This window comes from Nelusetta ayraudi, unplaced genomic scaffold, assembly GCF_046127955.1.
Source record: "Nelusetta ayraudi isolate G7.1 ecotype Tasmania unplaced genomic scaffold, CSIRO-AGI_Nayr_v1 ptg000136l, whole genome shotgun sequence".
NCBI classification, from domain to species: Eukaryota; Metazoa; Chordata; class Actinopteri; order Tetraodontiformes; family Monacanthidae; genus Nelusetta; species Nelusetta ayraudi.
Window position 1 is genome coordinate 6,471,594 of NW_027466186.1, and position 19,612 is coordinate 6,491,205.

General features: G+C 46.2%; 1 protein-coding gene across 3 annotated transcripts; it reads right to left on the bottom strand.

Moving 5' to 3' along the window:
- Positions 1–362: 362 nt before the first annotated feature.
- Positions 363–19,438, bottom strand: fam171a1 (family with sequence similarity 171 member A1). Of its 3 annotated transcripts, none has more exons than XM_076012758.1 (9): positions 18,742–19,438; positions 13,868–14,095; positions 12,991–13,083; positions 10,044–10,202; positions 8,972–9,148; positions 5,437–5,553; positions 5,209–5,323; positions 4,846–4,963; positions 363–4,327 (listed from the first exon to the last, which is right to left on the bottom strand). In XM_076012758.1, exons 1-9 carry the CDS (start codon positions 18,851–18,853, stop codon positions 2,783–2,785), a joined length of 2,664 nt encoding a protein of 887 aa, XP_075868873.1. In that variant the 5' UTR covers positions 18,854–19,438; the 3' UTR covers positions 363–2,782. The 3 variants fall into 3 exon arrangements, with proteins under 3 accessions (XP_075868873.1, XP_075868874.1, XP_075868876.1); XM_076012759.1 differs by lacking the exon at positions 18,742–19,438 and adding an exon at positions 18,013–18,409; XM_076012761.1 differs by lacking the exons at positions 13,868–14,095; positions 18,742–19,438 and adding an exon at positions 13,168–13,332.
- Between the last annotated feature and the right edge of the window lie 174 nt (positions 19,439–19,612).

The following is a 19,612-nucleotide window of genomic DNA, read 5'->3' on the forward strand; positions in this document are numbered from 1 at the left end:
TAGGCCAAAGGGTGGGAGCGCAGAGCTAAACTCCCAAGATTCAAGCGCAACTTTTCCTTTTTTAAATCGTTTTCCAGGCAGACATCGTGTGCCATTATAAACATAATCCATATGCGGATTTAGTTTGCTCTGATTTGTTTAATTTTAATCAAAGTCACCATTTGGCAACAATTCAAAACATATTTGTCTTTTGCAGCAGGCATCTCCGCCCATCAGGGTCTTTCAAGCAACTCATTTGCAAGGTAAATATTTTTTGGTGCACTGACATGAACCGTACAGGACACTATAACTGTCGAACTGTCTGGCTGCATTTAACAAGATTTCATATTTGTTATACAACCCAAACACATAGAGGCCACATGTTATGTTTTGGCTGTTTATTCAGAATAATAGGCATCAAATATAATGACAGCAACCAAATTACACACTCAAAATGCTGCTGTGAGTTACCAAGAAAAAACAGAGCCCATTCACAGCACCGGTTCACACACTTACAAACAAGTGAAGTAAAAACAAAGAACTATACAGAGTCTGTAATATGATTGCTATGACAACATTAACTTTGGGCAGATGTGTGTTGATTATTTCTCTGCGCTCTCGTGTGGGCGCCGAGTTAGACAACATAACACGAACCTGGGCACATTCGACAAACATTCACACAATGAAAAGAAAAATAACAAAACGCACCAAAATTAGAACTGCAGTTAAGCTTTGAATACAATTGCACTTAGCTTTATTAATCCCATGCTCCGCGGAATACTCAGGTTAGTCCTTAACTGCTTGATCTAAGGGATTAGTGTCTTGCTGTAAAAGATTCTTATGATTGTGGCAGCTGGTAAACATTTTCTTAGACGTCTGCAGAGTAGTTTTTTGATGCGCTAGTGCCGAGGAAGGTTTACTGCATGCTTTCTTTCACGAGTGGAAGAGAAAGGAAGGACTGAGGTAGAGGAGAAAAGCTGAAGGCAAAAAGAAGGCAAGAAAATAAATAAGGTCATCTGTTCCACACAAATGTTGCAGAGTCGGGTCGTTCAAAGGCACTTGGAACACGAGGAAAAGGTGAAAAGTAAAGGTGAAAAAAAAACATGCAATTAATAGTTTGGTTTCAGGATGAAAAAAAGGAAAGTATTCAGTGTGTCTTTTGAAGAGCTAAGGCAGGAAAATGAAGCCCTTAACATAGAGGAGAAAAGCAAAACAGCCTATTTTCAGGTGAAATACTTTGTGTTGGCAGTTAAAATCAAAGTGATTAAAATTACAAAAAGGAGTCGCCTCAAGCAGCCGTATAAAAGTGAGGATGAGCCTTCAGAGGGAAAATTCTGCCGGTCAGTGGTTCAACAATTACAAAAACCCTTCATATTGTTACATTTCACAATGAATTTTTTGGTGGAGTTTTGTAGTGGTATTACATCCCTGCCCACCAGCTACAGTGGTGTGTCACATTATCTGATTATGTCCCAGTGCAGAGAGAGGTTTCGCTCCCTTAGTCCATACGCTTCGTCCCAGAGCAGAGACCTCGGCGGCGCCCTGATGCCTGATATCAAGGCGAGACCGAGCTGCTGCAACAGGCTCGAAATCCTTAAAAGCATAGTTCACCATCAGAAGTGAATTTAGTGTGAAAGCACAACGCAGAACAAATTTCCTGACGCTCTGAAACCCCGCTCAAAACAACACCAACAAAACAGTCAATAATGTAAATATCCCCACTTTAAAACGCTGCAGTGTCTTCTCAAAGTCAGAGGCCAATATGGCTCGGAGAAAAGTTTCCTTGTAGTCTTTTGTTTGTGAGAAGCACACACCCACTGTTCCTACCACAGTTCCTTTATTCTTACAAGGCTGTTTATATATATATAAAAAAAAAAGGCATAGCTCTGTTGTGCATAAAATATTCTAACTCTTGTCTTCTAAGTCCGCGACGCATCCATCGAGTGATCCGTATAGTGTTGTAAGAAAGAGGGTAAGCAGGCGGCTGATGTCACGCAGGGGGAAGGAGGAAGGATCTGGATCATCTGCTCGTATTCTATGTAAGGTGGAGAAGTGCTGTAATGTTCAGTCAGTGCTATCACTAAGGAAAACAAAGGCCTTTTGATTTGTCGGTCTGTGTCGTCGGGACTGTGGTCTGGCCGGGGTGGGAGTTATATGTTTAAAGGACAGGTTAACAGAAATCAACTTCAAACAGAAATTCCACTAAATATCCACCCGGATAGTTTTTTATGCTGTAACACTATCAGTAAAGTCATCTCAGAGAAGCAGAAAGGGATAAACATTTATGTTATGAATACAAAAAGCTTCTGCCAGGCTCAACTTAGACAAGTTTCATTTATTCCGATGCTTCTTTGCTTGCTGAGATACAATCTAAGGGCCTCTCATTCAACTTGTTTGCAAGAGTGCCATGTAATTTTAAATTATTTATTCCAAACTATTTAATATTACCAGCCTACAGCTCACCTCATCAGGGTGGAATAAAAGCCAATCATCTGTGAGAGAAGATCGTGATGATTAAAAACCAGCTAAAGTTGTTCACAATTTCTTTCACATCCCTTTCCAAGTCTACTACTCTGAATCTACTCTGAAAGGGGTAAAGTCATATAAGGGCTTGACTTTTAAAATATGGTTGATAATTCTAATGACTTGCTATCAAATATTTAAAATCTGAAATCCATCTTGAGATGGTCTTCGTTAACTCTCAGAACAACTGACTGAGGGGACCTGAAATGTATATGTTGGACATCAATATTTGATGAAGACTAATGTGAACCCATCCTTTAAAGAGAGATGGCTCTGTGAATCACTTGAGGTTAAAGGCCAGCAGGGGACGCTCTTCTCTCCTCTGCCAGGGGCTTTTCTTCTCCTCTTCGCCGTCGTCCTGGGCGGCGTCACCGTCGGGGGAGACGGAGAGCAGTGCCTGCTCAGTCCTGAACGTCTCTCCCTCGGGGGACGGCAGTGGCAGAGGGGAGGCGGGGGAGGAGGAGGAGGAGGAGGAGGAGGAGGAAGAGCTCAGCGTGGGTGGCGCCCCCTGGTGGGTTTGCTCCTCTTCCTCTTGCCTGTCACCCTCCTGCTGACCCTCCTTGTCGCCCGACTGGAAGGCCTCTGTGTTGCTGTCCTGCGGGCTGCTCGCCGGCGCCGCCCCTTTGTTGTCGGCCGTCTCGTCCGCAAACACCAGCTGAGCGTAGGCGGCGGGGGCGGCTGGCGACATGACCTTTGACCTATCCCTCTCCACCCCCCTCTCCTCCGACTCCCCGTCCCGGCCCTTGCGCCCTGCCCGTGGCTCGTTCAGGTCGACGCCCGAGTCCAGGCTGGCGTCGTTGCCCCGCCGGCCGTCGCCCGCCGTGCCGCTGTGGCAGCCCGCCCTCTGCAGGTCGATGTAGGAGTGGCGGATGTGGGCGTTGGAGCGGCCGTCCAGCGAAACGAACCAGGCCCGCGGGTGTGGCAGCGGCTTCCCGCCCCGCAGCTCCATCAGTGTCTTTTCCGCCAGCAGCGTGTCCTCGCTGTTGATCTCCACCAGGCCGCCGGTCTCCCCGAGCGCTGCTGGGATGGACAGCGACTCCTGCAGGCCCAGCTGCTCGCCGTCACCCTGCGCAGTGGCCGGGACGGGGGAGCGGCCGGCGGGCGCCTGCCCAAGGGGCTGCTGGGAGTGCGAGGCGTTGAGCTCGGCCTGGATGGTCTCCAGGTCGCTCTGCTGGTCGGTCTGCAGCAGGAGGGCCTGGCCTGACAGCGGGTGCTCGCCGGGGAGCCGCATGTAGTGCGCCGGTATGACCAGCGTGGGGCGCACCCTCGGGTAGCCCTCCCCGCCGCTGAGCAGATCCACGGAGCCGCAGCAGAGCAGCTGGCCCGACCTGCACAGCGCCTGGACGCTGGGCCGTTCCAGGTGGTCCACGGAGCGGGACAGGAGGTAATCGCTGGCCCGGCACTCGCACACCTCCCCCCTAGCTGGGGAGTGAGGAGGTGAGGAGGGGGAGACGCACTCCACCAGGCCGCCACCGCCCAGCAGGTTGGCCGCCGCCAGGGCGTGGCCGGTCGGGGACAGCGCCTCCGACGTGTGGTTGCTGGACGAGCAAACAGAGGTGTATGACTGGCGGTAGCCTCGCTCCGCCCCCGGCGAGAGGCCGGCCTTCAGCTGGAAGGTCTCGGCCGACTGCCGGTAGTCTCTGCTGCGCGGCGTCAGGTTGCCCAGCGAGGAGCCGTGCTGGCTGTTGCCAAGCGAGGAGCGGCTGTGCTTGCTGTGGTGGAGCACGCTGTGCTGCTGGCGCTGATTATCGTGGTGTTCGTACGAGAAGGGCTTCAGCATTGGCGTGGTCATGTCGGGCTCCGTCGCCGTGGAGACCAGTTCCAGCTTCAAGGAAAAAAACACATGTATATATATGAATGAGAAAGTTTGTAACCATAATCAAGGTGAAGAATTATACAGCGATGACATTAACAGCAGTTATGGGAAAGCTTAGTTCATACCTACAAGAGTGCCTTCTACAGGATTCCCACTCATTTTCATTGACAAAATTTCAAATCTTTTCCGTAACTTTTGTATGACCTAGCATGAAATTTCTATGACCTATAAATACAGATTTTTAATACTTAAAAGACATGTGTAACTTTGCCAATGACCTAATGGGACAAAAACGGCTTAAAACAGGTGAAATATGTAGGTGATCAATTCTACTAAACTACAAACAAATTGATTGAGTTTTCCGATTCGTTCAGTGATGCTACAAAATTCCATGGCATTTCCAAGCCTGGAAAAAGGCATTTGCAAATTCCATGACGTTTGCAGGTTTTCCATGACCGTGGGAACCCTGCCTCTAGCTACGAGATTAGCGATGGAACAGCCTCCTAGAAGGACAGGTTAAGACAGACCTCGCTGCTGATGAGGTTGAGGTGCGACATGGAAGTGGCTTGATCCCGTTTGCTTCCATCCAGGCCGGAGGACACCGTGAGCTTGCGGTGAGAGGCCCGGGGCTTTAAACAGCGACGCCTTAGAAGCATAAACAAGACAGCGACCGAGATTACACTTCAAACGCAGCAGCGTCCGACTTGCATATGTTAAGTACTTATTCCTCAGACTGGTGTTGTAATAAAAAGCAGGCGCTTAAACTTGGCAGCTAAAATCTGCAAAATACATTATGGCGTAAATGATGTTGATGTAATAAGAGCATCTCTTGTCAAAACAGGCTTACGCCGGTGTTAAGTTTACAATACTGATGTCTCCCTTTCACAAACCTGCAGTAGTACAGCAGGAGGCAGAGCAGGCAGAGCAGGATTAGGCCAATTCCTCCCAGTATCGCCAGCAGAAACACAGTGTGGTACATGTTGAAGTCCTTCGCAAAGACAGGACCTGTCCAAAATAGCACAGAAAACAGAAAAGAGTTTATTCAGTATTTATACAGTTGGAAAGTTAAAAAAAAAAAAAAAAAAGACAAGCTAAATGTTTTCACCATAGTTTCTCACCTGAGTCGACAGGAGACATGGCTGCCAACCAGTAACCCAGCTGAGGAGCGATGTACGTCAGTCGAAGCTGGTTGCCCTGCTTTTGCACATTACCCCATCTGCTCTTTATCCAACCACCTGCATGTGAACACGTGACAGTAACTCAGTTAGCTTCAACTTCGTTAGAAGTCTTCGAGTAACGACCGAGGAAACAGTCCATTACCTTGTCCAGACACTGACCTCATACATTAGAGTGAGGAGATGACAGGGAGCAACAATACTATTCCCAGCTGTGTGCAACAATAGTTCGTTTTAATTGATTATTAATTTATAATTGAGAAGAAGGTGAACTGAACTGATCAGATTTGAGAATATTGATAAAACCAACATATGCCCTTTGAAAATGAAACTGAAAATGTTAAAAAATAAAATAAAAAATAAAATAAAATAAAAACAGGGACGATGTCTTGTGTGGTAGAGACTGAATTCTGGGATCCCCTGTATAAAAGTGGGAGAACCGCTAACTCTCACGGTGCAGAGTGAGGGAGGAGTGTTGCCAGTACTTGACTCACCCACAGGGAGGCAGCATGCTCAGTGTAATGTCACTGACAGCCAACAAAAGCAGCTCCAGAGCAGCGGCAGCCCCAAAACACACACAACAAAGCCCGAGGCACTGATTGACGATCCACCATTCAGTCCGAGAGGAAACATTCACTAGTGCCCTCACACCTCCGACAACCGTGATTTACTTGGGTCAACACGGCGGTGAGAGGGGCTTCACTGGAGGAAGCAACAAAGTGGGAAAAAGAGGGGTGGGGCAGAGGAAAGGTGAAACGTGAAGGAAGAGAGGAGAGGAAATAAAACAGAGGGGAAGAAAAACAAGAGAGGGCAAAGAGGAGGACTGGGAGGAGAGACGAGAGGCCGAAGAGCGAGAGATAGACGAAAGGAGACATGAAAGTGACTCAGCATCTCTCTCACACACACACACACACACACACACACACACACACACACACACACACACACACACACACACACACACACACACACACACACACACACACAGGAGCCCTGTGCCCAGCCCTGGCAGGATTCACGCAGGCTTGCTCTGTGTCCACGGGTGACTCGGCTCTGCGGCCGACCCGCTTCATCCTGACGTCGAGTGACAACGTTCCCACGGCGCCACACAATACAGCGCACCGACTCGGGCCACATATGCAAACATCGGCAACACCAAGTCACTCTGTCTCTTTGCCCATTCATGCTAAGTCAACACAGCTGACATTGTTCTTTTTTCTTTCTTGGGAGAAGGAGGAGGCGGAGGATCAAGAAGAAGAGGAGGGGGGAAGGGGGAGGGGCTGATAGAGAGTCACAGATGGCAGATAGTCACTCTGTATGAGGAAGCTTATTTACATCATCGCACTCCTCTCGAGAAAAATGTGTGTGTTGTCACACAAACACACAAACAGATGATCTATTTGCATAAAATAGAATTCATCCTCACTTTGCCTGTGCGTGCAAAGATACCTAAGGGTTGTCTGTTAAACAAGGGAAACAGGTTTTCCGTGGTTTGGAGGTCGGCATGTGTGAGGTTCATGTCACCACACAACACACACACACACACACACACACACACACACACACACACACACACACACACACACACACACACACACACACACACACACACACACACACACACACACACCAGCTTCCAGATTGGGCAGTTTTTTGTTCTTTATCAGAAAATGTATTCCTCCCACGCAGCAGCCATCCGTTTTTATCCGCGAGTTAATACAGACATCGCCGTGGCATCGCACACACGCACAATTCACACATTCGAAGCAGCCGGCGACAAAACTCAATCGGGAGACGAGCCCGTTCTGTTGTGTTAGTTATTTGGCGGGGTTGCCTAGGAACACAGAGATGTAGCCCGGAGAGAGGCTCCAGAGACGGCTTGTGTTGTGGAAATACTCGCTGCTAGAGGCTGTGGGAAGGCTACAAGTGAGAGTGAGTGCGTGTGTGTGTGTGTGTGTGTGTGTGTGTGTGTGTGTGTGTGTGTGTGTGTGTGTGTGTGTGTGTGCGAGTGCGTGCGTGCGTGCGTGTGTTTGTTCTCTGAAACTATTAAAACCCCTTTTATAAGCTCTTGATGTTGATATTTTGGGCACTTTAAGTGGACCTCGGGATCCTTAAAAACCATCACAAGATCATCAACATGGGCCTGATTGCTTGGAGAGATTATTGAAAATGGTGGAAGTGAAGAAAGAAAAAAACATCTGGAGATCTGGACAGGCAATTCAAACTAGCAACCAAAAAAAAAAACATGTTTCAGGACAAAGATTTTTATCAGAGTGACAAGCAGTCTATCGTTCCAGTAAATGTTTACACAGTCTGACTCAACCAATGTGACCTGAGGGCCTCAGTCAAGTGGGAGTGGATTTCTCTCCCATGCAGTTTTCTCCACTTAGACAATTGTAGAAGAGTATTTGGGGCTGTCCAGTGGATACCAAGCTCAGATTTTGAAACATAAATTCAAGTGATTAAAAGCATGCACGCACGCACGCACGCGCACACACACACACACACAATTAGGCCTTTTAAAAAAAAAAGGATCTAAAATATTAACGATTGTGTAAAGAGCTGCCTTCACATTTTGCGGCTTGAGGTCACTGTTAAGCTTATAAAAGATGTTGCAAAGAGGAAAAATCAGACAACCGTAACCCAGCTTCCGTTTACTTTCCGTTGTCATAGCGACATGTGAATCTTGCGATAATTGCGACTCGCCTTCTCATTTAGCAAAATTAAAGATTGCCGAGCAGCCGTGGACGTCACACGTACTGTGGAGCGATGTGCAAACGACTTGCTAATGAATGAGTGAATGAATAAAAGGAACTGGCCAGGTGAAGTTCTGTTGACTTTGAGCTACTCGTGTGGTAGGAGGCTTTGCAGCCATACAGACACTATACTATGTTCATCTTCCACCCATTGCACGGCACTGGACAACCATCAATGCAAATACAACTGTAATTCAACATCCTGTTAAATCCAAACCCTGTAAAGCTTTCCCCCCCATGCTGTCATGGCTCTGACCCCGGACTCTGCTGCACTTTTGCACTTTTTACAAACTAATGTGGCCGATTCTGGTTTTATTAACATATTAATACATTTCTTATCTGCAGCTTCAAACCTTTTATTTAATTTCTGACTGATTTTATTTTACTTTGCATCTGCTTTTAACCAGGGGGACACGTTTCTCTGTGTTTGTACCTAGAAATGACAAATAAAACCTTTGACGTTTTGACCTTTGCATTAAAGAGCTGTTTGGATGTGCATACCTTAACCAACAATTAAGGACAAAGAACTGGACCATAATTGAAAGTGCAAAAATACATTGCTGATGGTTATTCACTACAAACCTTTGTCTGTGGTCGTTTAAGTCCTGCCTCCTTTCCTCTGAGCCAGAACGAGAATTTTCTAAGCCCAAAGTGCTTCATTACTTACATTCATCTTTCTAACTCACACACGTTACACAACACTTGTGTTTGTGAGTACACACCCAAACGAGGGTCAAATCTCCAAGCGGGGATGTGATCGTTCTCCTTCAGGCCGCAGTCAGCCGGCAGGGGCACGGACACGGTCACCGGCTCGGTCACCTGCAGCTCGGCACCGTCGCTGGCCAACAGGTGCACGGAGATGGCCACCACGGGGGTCAGTTCCAATCCCTTCTCCGTCCCTGCCAGAGAGGAGGGACCAGTTAGAGAATACGCAAAAGCGAAAAGGGAGTAGAGGCACAGAGGAAGAGGAAGACAGCGGGAGGAAATCCCAAAAAATATCTGGAATAAAAGGCGAGTGAGAGACGGACAGGAAGAGCCGGTGAAAGACAGGAAAAGGAGAAACGTGGGAGTGAGGGAGGAAAGAAGACTGAGACAGCGAGAGTGGAAAGCGTTGCAAAGCGTGAATATGCCAGTCAGCTTTGTGGGAAAGGGAAGGCACACAAATTCATCAAACACACATGAGACCAGCAACAGAACGCAACACACACACACAAGGACACAGAGGCTTTCTTGTGTTCAGGGACGGAGGGAGGGAGGCCTCTGGTGTGTTACCGTTTCATCTGCCCTCGCACTGATACCGTCAGCTCTTGCTGACACCCGGCTAGAATTTTTCTCGGAGAATTGGTCCGCATGACCGTTAAAAAGGTTATTGTAGGATTAAATATTTTAAAACAACACGTGGGCGAAAATGCAGAGGAAAAAAAATCCAAGCACTTTTCCTTTTTTTCCCTCCGCCGAAAGGCTTTCACTTTGTCAACCAACACATGACACAAACACATGTTGCTACTCTCCAGTAGCAGGACAGGTTTGTAATTTTCCAGAACAGTAGCGTGTCAGCGGTCAGTGTCAGTCAAATTAAGTCAAAGCAGTCACTCATTGTCAGCGGCTCTACAGTATGTGCAAGCAGTCACTTTGGCTTCCATTCCTCAAAATTAAAGCACAGGGGTAAAAAAGCCACATTAGCATTGATACCTGAGTAAACTAAATCTCACCTAGAACCAAACTGTCCCAAATTATTTTCACCCAAATTATTTCCTTGAGATTACGTGAGAGAGGTCCCTAGCACGGCCTCACCTGTGCTGTTGCCACCGGCGGCCTGCAGGTGGGGGAAGTGCTGGATGTGTGTGGGGGAGGTGGCCACGGTCAGCAGAGCGGTGAGGTTGGCGTAGGACGTGTTCAAAGGCAGGCTCAGCGCTCGGCGTTGGAAGTGGACAATGGGAGGATGGCGGGAACCTTCAGGAGTGACACGAGGGCGCCGTTAAAAAGAAAAAAAAACAAACACACATAAATCTTGACACGCACGCATGCGTGTTTTGAGTTTAAGTATTAAACCGTTTCCAACTGCTCATTTCGAACTCTTCAACCTGGACACTGGCGTCTATTGTGACTCTCCCCCCTCCCACTGGAGGCTCCTATAAATGATTAACTGGCTGCAGTCCAGGAACAAAAAGGAGGAAAATGCTTGCTTCAAGACTGTAATATTTAGCTGTTTGTTGACTGCATTCTTTTATAGGACGTAGTGGGAAAAAAACAAGAGCGGAAAAAAGTTTTCAAACACCCTTGAGATTTTACTCATTTATTGTCATTAAATATTTTCCAGAGAATTTAGCAGTTTATTGTTAAGACAAAATGAGAAAACTAAATTCATATAGTATAGTACTTGTACTCGAGGCGCGTCATCTCGATGGGATAATAAGCGTGTGGGTAAAAGTCACGGCACTACAATAAACTGCACATGGAGACTTAAGACTGATTCTTAGTACTAATACAGTACATCACAAATGCATGATGTGTCCAAAAACTTTTGTCCAACGCTGCAAGTCTTTGATCATTTAAATTCCAAAATCCGTTACAGCACTGGCTGTTGTATGTTATGCGCGAGTGCTGATTCCTTTTTAACAAGTACCAAAAAAAAACCAACCAAATCCAACAATAATAGGTTGATCCTTTAACAAAAGCAGCCTGTGAGAGTTCCATTCAGATTATTATGAAGCCACAGTCCACTGCTTGTGTTAACTGCACTTCAAAAGGCAATAATACTGGACGTTTGAGTGCGCAGATCGAGTAGTGAATTAGAGCAGCGGTGCGTCTACAATAGAATAAAATAGACTTGCCCTGATATACTAATACTAATATACTCACTAATTACACAGCACAGTTTTGTGATTGAAACGTAACAAGGTCAACATCTACAAGTTGTCACTTATGAGACACTATAATAAACCATCTGCAGGACCATTTATCAGGCTACTGTTGCTGCAGAGTTGAGCGTTTAAAAGCAGAATCAAAAGGATCCACAATGAGCCGCGTGCAGCGGCAGCAGTGTAGTCTAGTTTGACATTAAGTTAGCCCCACGGTTTGGTGGAACAACTTGTCGTTCACACGTAAAATCCCTGCTGCCGAGCTGAACATGAAAAAGAAAAAAGACTTTTTCCCTGCTGGTTCACGAAAGGGAAAACCAGATCAGGAGTTATGTTTTCTATTTGTTTTGCAGTAAAGACGTTCTTTAGGGAACCGTTGACATTTTTAAGCATACGCAGCCATAACGCCGGGCCAAACGTAGGGAAATTTCCGCATCGATAGATTCACAACGGCACCGCGTTCTCGACTCTCCTCGTGCACATTTGTAATGACTTTGCTTTTCATGGCGCACCACCCATTGGGCCCACGCCTGCTATTAACAAACTATGAGGGCGATAAAGAAAAAAAAAAGTCAAAACAGAATGTAGCTGGACTCAGCAAGGTGATGTCATCGTGGTCCGGCTGTGAGTGCACATTCCTGAGCAGTGAGACGCACATCCAGCTGTATACAAGCCTTTTCTCCCTCCACGTTTTTTTAAATCAAACTTTTTCTTTGCTGGTGTTTTTCGACCTGCATCGCGTTCCTGCGATCCAGGTACAAGTGTTTTTTCCCTCGCAGCGTCTTTGTGTTCCAGAGAGGAAACGGACCCATTTCCCTTCCTCAACTCTTCTTGCCCGGGTTTTTTTTTTTTTTTTCCACCCTCATCTGTTCCTCCTCCTGTTGGACGTGGCTCTGCCCATCCCCCCCTTCCTCCCTTATTCTTTCCAAGTGCTCCACCCACCCACTCACCCAGCCACCCACACCCGCAACCCCACTTTTCCAGCACACGCCGTATCATCCTCCACCTTCACTCCCTCTCTTCTATTCTCCTTCCTCGTGATGCACGCTGGGGGTTTGTTGCTCCCCCGGGGGCAGCGCCCGGCGTGCACAACAATGTGACAGACTCCGCTCGGGCGCGTGCTGCCGGCAGCCTGGACTCAAGTCTACATGTTAATGGCAGCTGTATTTGTTTGAATGCGTGCCGTGCACTGTGAAGTGTTTTTGTAGCCGGACAACACAGCTGACACATGAAATTACTCCCTTGTCGCTCACAGACGCACAAAAGGGCCGGCGGACAAAGACCTAATATTGATTGCGCATGAGTGAGAAAGCCTGATCTAATATAATTACACACCTCAACAAAGAGGCTGACAGAGAGACCGTGCGACAGAGAGTTTCTAATGGTAGCTTTCATCTGATTAGTGGCTCCGCACGATGCTTAGTAATTCTTATTTGTGATTAAAATTAACTTTGATCGAATTAGCCCATAAAAAATGGACAAATCCAAAACACACAGAAAAGGTTAATTACTGAATAGCTAGAATAATTTGATTATAGCTAAATAATTAAAAAAAAAATTTTTATTAGTTTTCAATTACTAATAATCTAATATCTAAATAATATTTAATATATAAACTGAATGGGAACAGGAATTTAACACAGGCTCATTTAGTAAGTTTTCTGGGACACCTGTCTGGGTTAGGGCTTTTTCTTAAACATAATTATAGTACAACATGATCAGAAGTATAAGCACAACTACTAATAAACCGTGTCATAAGATTTTCATTGGCAGGACCCAAATTAAATCCAATTGTTGATCCGCTTGTTTTGATGAAAAAAAAACTTTTGCAGAATGTATTGGTGAAGTCACAAAAAAATAAAATAAAAATCCTTACACACCTTGCAAGCCTGAGACGATCTCTACAACATCGTCATACACCATGAGAGTGGCGGCTCTTTCTGGCAGGAGGTCCAGGCTGATGGAGGAGAACACTGGAACGCAAACAAACACAAAATCAACACGAGCGCACTGCATTCAACGGCCCTTGATAAATTCACAGCAGGATGAGCAGCTACCTGGTCACTTTACTGATCGCTACCAAACCAAGCCACTTGATAAGGCGTCGTGATACATTTTTAATCGTCTTGCTTTCATCCCGCCTGCTGCGGAGGACACAAGTCGACCCGGCGAGCTGCACTCCTTTCCTCTTCCTTCCTTCCTTCCTTCCTTTCACTTCTCCATTGTTCAGAGCTGGTAAGCGTGTTAATCCAATTGGCTGCCATTCTGTTGGCTCATAATAACTGCCCAACTCCCCCCCAACTCCCCCGAAGCCCCCCCCCCTTCACCCCTCCAACCCCAACTGCCAAGCTGCAACGCACTCACACACTCACTCGGGCAGAGTGCTGCAGCCTCCTGGGTGGTACTTGGTGTGGAAGAGGGTTTCTCGGCTGAGGGGAAGTTTAAGTAGGCCCCTCGCTGGGCCTTGGCATTTAATGTGATAAATTAGTAATGGAGCAATGCTTGTTATCATCGGCTCATACACCTGGCGTAAACACACTGGCCCAGTGCATATCGTTTAAAAGAGATCCATTGGCAGGAAATGGATACGAAAGCACGGGTATGTTTTTGTCCACTATAAATATAAATAAGTGTTGATTAACAAAAAAAATAACTGTTGTGCTTCCATTTTTAAAATAGAAATATTTTAAATGTATAATAACTTATTACTCTTTAGCACATCACACATGCCACCCTCGAGCACACGCACTCATTTACCAGGTAGTCTGGAAGGGGTCCAAGGCACAGAGTTGAGCACGTATCCCTGTTTGGTGGCGGTGACAACCAATGGTGTCCCAAGGCGGTAGGGGAAGCGCAGGTAGGTGTCGCCTTCAGAAGACGAGGTTTCAGCGGTGAGCGGAGTGTGGTTGGCGAAGAGCTGGACGCTGACTCCTCCCAGCGGCTGGCGGGTGCTGGCATCACTCACATGGACCTTGAGAGTCACCTCTGCAGAGCAAATGGCAAAACGTGAGAAAAGGGAAATCCACTTATATGGACACGTGTGTGTGGAGGAGGTGCGTTTAATGGCAGCGCAGGGAAAGATGACTTTAAAACCGGGTCGTATTAAAAACACGGCTGTCGGAGCTGCAGCCGTGCCTTTCGCTGGGTTTTGCTTTCAATGCCAAGCCCTTTGCCTCCAATCCACTGAGACCGCGTTCCACATCCCGGACCAATCGCACACACAGACGCTGGTCTGAACATTTCCTGGACCCTTGTCAACTCTACTTCCTCTCTAGAACAATGGACCACTTCCTTCTCTCAAAGAAGCCTCGCATAAGAGGGGAAAAAACAACGGGGCATAAAAACACCTCCTCTATCGCAGAGGAGAAATCAAACCATTAAGGCAGAAGGTTTGATGATTGAAGACAGACTCACAATACAGACAATAGGTGCGGCAATTTCCTATTTCTAGGATGAATAAGGTTTTATCCCATCTTATCATACATTGCATGTCACACTGGGCACGATTTGCCAGGATGCTTCAGTTCCATCTTGAAATGATCTGATGGTTAATGCAAGAACAAGACAAAAACAAATCCACTGACTTGGTCTCGTCTTTCTAATGAAGAAAGTCACACTGCATAAATGTAGTTTAGAAATGAATATTGCATTTCCTTTGAATAAATTGTGTGATCTTGCATCTTAGCTAAGCGCAAATTATCAACCACGCGGGAATATTATTGGCCAATAAATACATAGGCAGCTAAAACGTTTGTCACAGAAAGTGCTGCATTCTCACATGAATAATTAAAGAGACAACAGCGGCACAAAAACACCTTGTTTTTGCACAAGTGTCTGACCCATAGTAGCATTTTAATGAGAATCCAAAGGTTCCACCTTCAAGTCTAAACCTGCCCACATCCCCTGGATACTTAATGCAGCTGTATTTTGTTCTCTGCCCTCAGCGGCTGCACTCCAACACAAACCCTCGGCTAGACCGATCCCCCCCCACCACCTCCACCCCTTTCACACACACACACACACACACCGACACACACACTCACACACACACACTCACACACACACTCACACACACTCAATGATCCTGCGGTTAGTTTAGGAACTACTTTGACAATCTGGTAAGAGTTCAGCCGGAGTTCAGACTCCACCTCAAAACACAGCGTAGCACCAAATGACAGCTTAGCATGTGTGGAGGTTATGTGGCGTTTCCAGCACGTTGGGGGCTTGGCAGAGCGACATGCTAATCCCAAACCAAACACATCATAACCCCGAGAGGTCTGGTGTGAATATCTCATCTGTGACTTCACGCTGACCCTCCGCTGCATTCCTTCCCTTTATTACCTTGTCACAGCGGAGGATCTCGGACCCAAGAAAATATTTTCCCCTGACTGAAACTCCCCGTTGTGTTAAGACTGGCGGGGATTGTATGCATTTGCTAGAGGCATCATGACTTCACTTCCTGTCCTCTTCCCTATGATATGTTCTTAAGGGTGCCAGCTGTGCTCATTTTTAAAAAAAAAAAATCCCCTTGGGAGACCACAGACAGACAAATGCAGCAGTACCCCACCCAACCTCATCCAATAAATCACTAGTGCTGTGGCGTCATTGTTAAACAGGCTTAAGGTCTCCCTTTGTAAGCAGCACTTAATGGAGAGGAAGATGGTCAGCCTGTAAGAAAACTGCAGGCCTTTATTCCACAGTTAAACAAAAACCTTGGTGCCCAGTCCTGAGTGCATTTTAATCTGTCCAACTGCCATTTCCATAACGAGAGCATTATAAAAATTAGCTTTCCCTGACCAACGCTGCCATATAAGACCAATTATTGCAGGCAACAGCTGTCAAAGCAGCAGGGTGGGTGTGTTTTATGGAAGCAGAGATAGACGGCAGGAAATTTGTTAATTTTTTTAAAAACGGTCCCTCGTAGAAAAACTGACAAAAACAGCTTAGACACGCGAGAGCAAGCATCGCCAGCGAGAGCAACAGTCAAAGCAGCGGCTTGGGACGAGAATGTTTTCTGTTTATTTTGTTGCACTATCAAGGGTTAACTTCTCAAACGGACATTCACGGAGTAGATCCAAGAAGACAGAATGATGCAAAGCCGGCCAACTAAATGGAATGTCTTTCATTGAAATTACAGGGAATCATACCATTTCTATAGCGCAAACACAAAGTGTTACAAAGTGGAAATGCGTGGTATGACTGGCGTCCAGTGGGTGTGTGAGCGGTTTTGCTGCTCTATATAAAGAGAAGGCAAACAGATGCTTTCTGCACTCGCGGCTGATCCAGCCGTGCCAGCTCTCAATGTGCTGTAGACAAACGCTTGAAATTTTTGTCTGCGGGGAAAAAAAACGTAATGGCAATCAACTGCTTTTTATGGGTTTGAAGAAAGAAACCTTGCATGGAAACAGTTTCCGTGCCAGATGTGGCTTATTGGAAACAAACACTTAAAAACAACATTCCACTTTGAATCTTGTGGATAGTTTTGTGATGCAGTTTAGTTTTAAAGCTGTCAACACTTGTATAATAATGTATTGAGTAGACTCCTTCTGTATTAATAATAACGATTATGTATGGAAGATTTAGAGGATTGATTGACAAGACATTGACAACCAAGAAACCAGTGCATTTAAATCTAGGTCTGATGGTGGGAGTAACTGCACAAAGGCCGGTCAGTTCAAGCATAAACTGCAACAGGCACTTGTTTGTGTCCCTGGATTTAATAACTAGCCTGACCGCAGAATAATAAATTAAAGAGGAAAAATTTTACTGAAAAAAAAATCCCCCTGAGTTAGTGGAGTAAAAAAACAAACAAACACGCATCAACACTGGCACTGCCATTTGGGAAAAGAAAATGACTTCAATCTCAGTGTGTAGTCTGCTATTTTCTCTCATCTGGATTATGAGCAAGATTAGACAGTCAGGGCCAATCCCATTAACTCAGCAGGGGACGAGCAATTGGGTTACGTCATCAGGTCTCCTCTAGACTGGAAAGCATTTCGACCCTCTGCTGTTTATTCAGCATATTCCAGTATTTACATTGCATTTTGTACCTCTACTGGTTGTCCCTATCAGCCAGTGAAATCCCCTCGCAAACTGTTATAAAATGTCTCATGACCCGGTGTGTCCTTCCTGGATGGATTTGTAATGAGCAAACCAGCAACTCATGATCAAAATTAAGCCTGGCTAGCTGGTAATGGTATGACTGGACCGGTTTACTTCCTGGGTGCCCTTGTTCTGCTTCAGAGAATGTTTGTCTGGTGCGGACATTAGGCCGTGCCTATTATGGGCAGCGGTAATGTGAGTGAGATCTATATCTGTGGCTTGATTGTCTGTCTGACTCCACTCGCCCATGCTGCCTGCCGAACGGCATGGAGAAGTCCTCTGCATCGACGTGAACACACCCCTCCTCGGGGGATCAGCGAAGGTCAGTCTGAGGAAAAGTGCACACCTGTGCAAGGAGTTTCAAAAAAAGAGAGTGGAAACGGAGAGCAGGGAGAGCCTGAAGCAGCAGTCTAGTGACCACAATCTTCACTGATTATGAGTTGAAGAAAATTCTCTGAGCGCTCGTTGTGGATTTATTTTCACGAGAGAGAAAATGCTAGGTGCAAGGATATGAGACAAAACATGGTGGTTATAATGTGCCTGCAACAAATTGACAGATTTAACTTAAATATATATGTGGTTTTGCATTGTGTGTATTACTGCTGTAGTGAGAGAAGCAAGGGTAGAAAAAAAAAAGACTGTTGTGTGTGTTATTGTCCTCGCAAACAGGACACGTTACGCAGCACTGGGACCTGCAACTGGATGGAATGAAAATAAAATATTGCAAGTTCAATCATGCGATGCATTAGTCTGTTGAAAAGCTGATAGAGTATCGTAAAAGACACCGAAGGGATACTCACATGCATAGATCCTCTTTCGTGGCACCATTAGTTGTTAACGCTGTTATCATCAGCCAGAAAACACTCTCAAATGTCAACTTCAATCTTCTCTGGGTCTTTCTGTCTTTGATAATAAAAAAGGACTAGCTTGCTGCAGTCCTCTTGAGTGCAACAAAACAAGCAAACCAACTATCTACTACACACAAGACTCCTTTTTACACCCATTTGATGATAGGTTCTTCTGGTAAATGAATCTTTAGTAAACAGGCATGAGGTCTGCGCTTTTTAATAGGGGGAACATTAGACTAAGTGACACCTGACCCAGGTGCTGTGATCTTTAAGGACACACACGTACATAAAGGGGGAGGTTTTTCTCAGACGTTAACAATGACAAATCACAGCAGCTGGACTCACCCCCCTTTTTTTTTGCTGCATTGTTCCAGACAATTTAATCGCATGATTCGGTCAATACTTTCCACATCTAGTACCGTGCGAGCTTGACACGAGCTCTCCCCAAATGTTACACGGTGACGTAAAAGATTGGTGATGAATAAAGGCACGTCGGTCGGCGAGAAGTTTTGCGAGCACTCTGCGTGTCAGCCAGCCGGCTAACCCGCTAACGTTAGCTCACTTTGGGTTTACATCAGCATCAGAGCGGGCTAGCGCCACTCACTAGCCACCCAAAATAGCCAGCTAACCCACAGCTTTATCGAACAAAAGCCAATGAGAAGCATAAAAAGGCATCCTTACCTTCAGTAGCCGTGTCCTCTCGTAACGTTTTGGCCAACGCTTGTGGCGCAAAGTATCCCAAAAGACAGAGAACAATTGCGGCGGTTCTCCTCCGCTCCGCAGCCCGCATCATTGCAGATGTGTGTAGCAACGGTTAGAAATCAAAAACTATAAATGTTCAGCCAAATGTTCAGCTTTGGACTGGCTGACTAACTCAGTGACCGGCTACATCCGCGTAAAGTCGGTTTATTCCTCAAAGCGGATAGTTCTTCTCCATGTTCAGCGGCACAAGCGCCCCAGGTTTGAGCTGGTTGAAGCCGTGTTGCTGCCGTCCCGCTGTGCATCCCCAGCCCTTTTACCGCTCGCTCCTCTTTTTTTTCCACCGACGGGCCAGGGTCAGCGGTAAAGACGGCCCCGTTCCTCTGAGCCACATGCCCCGCAACAGCACCAACAGGCGGCTTCCCCGCACGCTGCGCCGCTGACTTCTGCGGAGCTTTGGCGCCACCTGCTGACGTGAAGATGGAACAGCGAACATATGACTTTTTTTATTCTCCCAAATGTCATGGAAAAACAATTGTTAACGATCAAGTCAGTAAATTTGCTTCTTGGTATGTAACAAAAGTGGCTGATTTCCAAATACCACTGAAAACTCTCACCTGATACTTTTCTGAACACGTGGAAAGTTCAACAAAGCATCTGTTTCAACAGGAAGTCTAAACAAGCGTTTTTTTAAGAGGAGCTCTGCACCAATTTTAAACTTCTGTCATAATGTGACTGATATCCATGCCTGTAATTGTGATGTATTTGAAAAGCCTGACATCCAAATAAATTATTACTCTTTTTTGTGTGTGGCCGTGCTATCCCTGCAAGTGCTGTTATGCTCAGCACTGCA